The sequence below is a fragment of the Hakea prostrata genome, unplaced genomic scaffold (assembly GCF_041222555.1).
Source record: "Hakea prostrata isolate BN-2017 unplaced genomic scaffold, UWA_Hpros_2 contig_17, whole genome shotgun sequence".
Classification (NCBI taxonomy): domain Eukaryota; kingdom Viridiplantae; phylum Streptophyta; class Magnoliopsida; order Proteales; family Proteaceae; genus Hakea; species Hakea prostrata.
This window is the reverse complement of record NW_028291136.1, coordinates 409,571-413,352: the sequence shown is the minus strand read 5'-3', so window position 1 is coordinate 413,352 and position 3,782 is coordinate 409,571. Positions and strand designations below refer to the sequence as shown.

At 39.8% G+C, this 3,782-nt stretch overlaps 1 protein-coding gene across 1 annotated transcript; it reads left to right on the top strand.

Annotated features, from left to right (window-relative positions):
• The first annotated feature begins 305 nt into the window (after window positions 1-305).
• LOC148999298 (CASP-like protein (DUF1677)) lies at window positions 306-1,652 on the top strand. Its single transcript, XM_089141294.1, has one exon. The coding sequence runs from the start codon at window positions 403-405 to the stop codon at window positions 976-978; it is 576 nt and encodes a 191-aa protein (XP_088997420.1). The 5' UTR covers window positions 306-402; the 3' UTR covers window positions 979-1,652.
• The last annotated feature ends 2,130 nt before the right edge of the window (window positions 1,653-3,782 follow it).

Below are 3,782 nucleotides of genomic sequence, written 5' to 3'. Positions count from 1 at the left end.
TATATATTTTTTTTTTTTTTTTTTTTTTTTTTTTTTTTTTTTTTTCAGTAATTCTATTACTTAATGCCTTTCTGGTGAACAAAGCTACAGTCCTTCGTCCACTAAAATAAATTTATTTGTTGAATAATCGAAGGCGATACCGATATCTAGTGCATTCATGAGGCTTCTTTTTCTTAATTGATTACATGCACGAGAAACTTCTTGAGTCCACCAGTACCTGTTTACTCTTTGATTCCCAAAGGTTGTGCAGGAATTGTATAAATTAGGAATTTGGGACTTAACTTCTTCTCACAGCAGATGACTTCTTCAAATCCTCTAGCTTTGTTGTTCAGTTCCTAAGCACTCTGAACCAACTACTTTAGGTCAAGTCAGGTTTCTCCTTTTCTTCTCAGCAGTTTAATCATGGCTCCAAATGGAGAAACTCTTGTTACATCCTATTCACGGACCAACAACAACTTAAGCAAGCCACCAAGGCTGTCCATGGAAAGCCTACAACGGACTCTTTCAGACATCTCCTTTGATCTAAGCAAAGAAGCTATTGATATAAAGCTACCGACAATCACTGAAGTAGAGGATGCCAAGTGTGAGTGTTGCGGAATGAGCGAGGAGTATACGCTGGAGTACATTCAGCGCGTACGTGACAAGTTCTCAGGTAAGTGGATATGTGGTTTGTGTTCTGAAGCAGTGAAGGAAGAGGTGGAGAAGAACGGAGGGAAAGGAGAAGAAGCTTTGAATTCTCACATGAATATGTGTGGAAGATTCAATAGAATTGGTAAGAGATACCCCGCTTTGTTCCAAGCCGATGCAATGAGAGAGATACTGAAGAAGAGCACAGGGTTGGAAGAGAGAGGAGTTAGGGCGAAATCAATAAGTCCTAGGGATAGGGGTGGTGGTGTAAAGAAGGGTGGGATTGCTAGGAGCTCAAGTTGCATTCCGGCCATTACCAAGGAGATGACTGACCAGAAACGAGTGACATGAGTTACTCAAAGCCAAGGCTGCGCGCGGTGAAGGGCTTCTTGGGTTCTTGAAAATTCTTCCTAGAGGGTAGTAACCTCATCTTTATCTTTATCATCGCTTCTGTCAGTTTTGTTAGTTGACAAGTCAACCTACTAGATTAAGTCCTTTTTTTACCGTTAAAGCTAGGGTTCTCCTTTGGAATAACATCCAGTCCCCGCAGTGTGATTAGAGTTAATCCTGGATGATTGACTTGCTCATCTTTAACCTGTAACGTAACTATGATCAACTCTTGCCGTTTCCCTCTAGGGTTTTTCCTCGGGGTTGGTCCAGATTACCTGCATGGAAGATCTCTCTCTCTCTCTCTCTCTCTCTCTCTCTCTCTCTCTCTCTCTCTCTCTCTCTCACTCTGTGTAACAAGTCTCCAAACTGCCCTTGCCCTATGCAGCCCAGTGACACCAACTCTTCGTATCAAGATGACATGTTTTCAACTTTTTAATCAATGTAGATGTGAGCTTGAGTACAGACAAGCTCACTAAAAGGCCTCTTTTTGCATGTGCCTTTGATTTAGGTTTAAGTGTTTAACTTGAATTCTGTTGTTTGTCATAAATAAATTAATGGAAGCAAATTGTATTTCTTTCCCCTTATCAGCATCATGCTAAGGATCAAAATTTTTATGTAGAAAAATATCTATGTTTTCTTCATCTTTGCCTTAAATTCCTAAGAGTTCGATTGATTGCTAGGGAGATGCAAATATTTTGATGTAAATTGAATTTTACTTCTCTAGGATAAATAATTTAGGTATTGATTGCAAGGGTACTATTTTTCCAGGTAGAATATTGTTTATATTTCAAATAAAAATGCAATTTAAGTTTACTAATAAAACCCACCAGTAATTTACAAAACCCAGAAAGTCTCGACTTCAACTCTTAACTGTTTGTCATCAATGAAAGTACTGGTAGCCAAACGCAGATCTATTTGTGTCTCCACCTTGCACCTTGCAAAGCTGAAATTACAAATATTAGAGGACGAGATCGACCATGCATTTGTGTGGGATGAACAGATGAACGTGGGTGTGCATGTTTGCAATGCAATTATATTAGGAAAATACACTCAAAATCTGACTTCTCAATTTCTGATGTTGAACTAAATAAAAATGCACTTCTCTAATATAGAATAAAGGAAAAAAGCACTTCAATTAATTCCAATTAATTTCAGAAAAACAAATCCATTATATTAAAATTATTACAACCAAAGACTCCTTGATTAGGTTTGAGTCAAGATAAGATGACTCAGTGATGGAGTGGGATGGGTATTATGAGATGGGATCATCCTTTGATTGGAAGTAAGGCAAGAATCATGCACACAACAAATTGTTTGGGTTGCGTCTCAGATGTGATCTTGGTCCCGACCAAGCTGGATTGAAACCCGAGTGATATCACGAGTGTAAAGATGGTGAAACCTGCAAAAGGGGTTAGACGCGGGCTGGCTAAGATGCCGGGCAACCGCCTCTGATGGCTAAGTTAGTTGAGGATCAGATTAAAGTCCCGAACGAATGTTGCTCAGGGATTAACCAGAAAATGTTTGTGTCTTACATAAGGATCGAGTCCTTGTTAAATAGTGTGTGGGTTACCTTACTTAGAACAAATAGGGTCCCGATGATTGTCCCACTTGACTATCTCTGGGTTGGACCTTCTATTTGTGTTGACATTGCCTTATTTGTCATAGCGTGAATGGAGTGTTCCATATTAATCACGTAGGATCATGCTATGTCCCTACCATTGAGCCTGTTGATTACCCGGGTGAGATTTCTTGTAATATCTAGTCCCATTCTAACCATGACCCTAACCCGGATCCACTGTTGTTTTTAGGTCCGAAGACCCGAAGCGGTGGTAGAAGAGACTTATGGACCCTTTTGATTGATAACTATGAGTCGGAGACCGAGCCCATGGACATTGACGATGATACCCCTCGCTTGAGTACATTATCGGTGTTTCATGAAAGTCTGCGCATCGGAGATGATTGATTTAGTTGAAGTACATAATGACCTCCCGTACACAATCCGAAGGTATTCCCCGAAACTAGACTTCTTGATTGAATTGTAGAAGAAAACCCCATTCAATTTGACCTTGTATAGCCCTCCAAATCCCTGCTTGAAGTTTTTTGAACTATACCTGTTTTTCTGCTGAGAAATATTTTGGTCGATCCTCTTTGGTCGATGCCATCGACCAAGGACCATCGACCAAAGTTTCCCAGTCAGCCAAGTTAATGATTCTTTGGAATATTCCCTAATCTATATATACTAGCCTCGTGTTTTGAGCCCTATTGCAATCATTTTCACTCCTGAGAATGTGGGGGGGAGCTTCCCAAAGCAACTCCTAGGCATATGTGAAGGACACTGCACCAAAACTCATTGTTAATCATTGTTTCTTGTCTCCATCTACAACTACAAGGTATGATTCATCATTCCACTCTACCATTTTCTATTCTTTTCTTTCCCTCTTTTGCTGTTGAGACCTTGGAGATGGTGCTACAACCTTACAACCGTCACTCCAAGTGTCCACTCTTGCTTAATCTATGATCCTCTTAGCTATCTATTGATGCTATGCCCCCATCTCAAGCCTAGCATATGTATTCTTTGATTTTCCTCTTCACATCATGCCATTTTGTACAAAACTGAGTCGTATGGTATGCTATGTACATGTTTATCACTAGGATATGATTCTAATCGAATTTCTATAAGTTCCCCTAGATAATGCATGCCTTTTCAATGCCAATGCAATCAATTCCAATTCATGCTATGATGCTTGTCTCTTGAACTTGATAGC

Excerpts from the sequence above, each read along its gene's own strand:
- LOC148999298 (XM_089141294.1), top strand. The coding sequence starts at position 403 with ATGGCTCCAAATGGAGAAACTCTTGTTACATCCTATTCACGGACCAAC.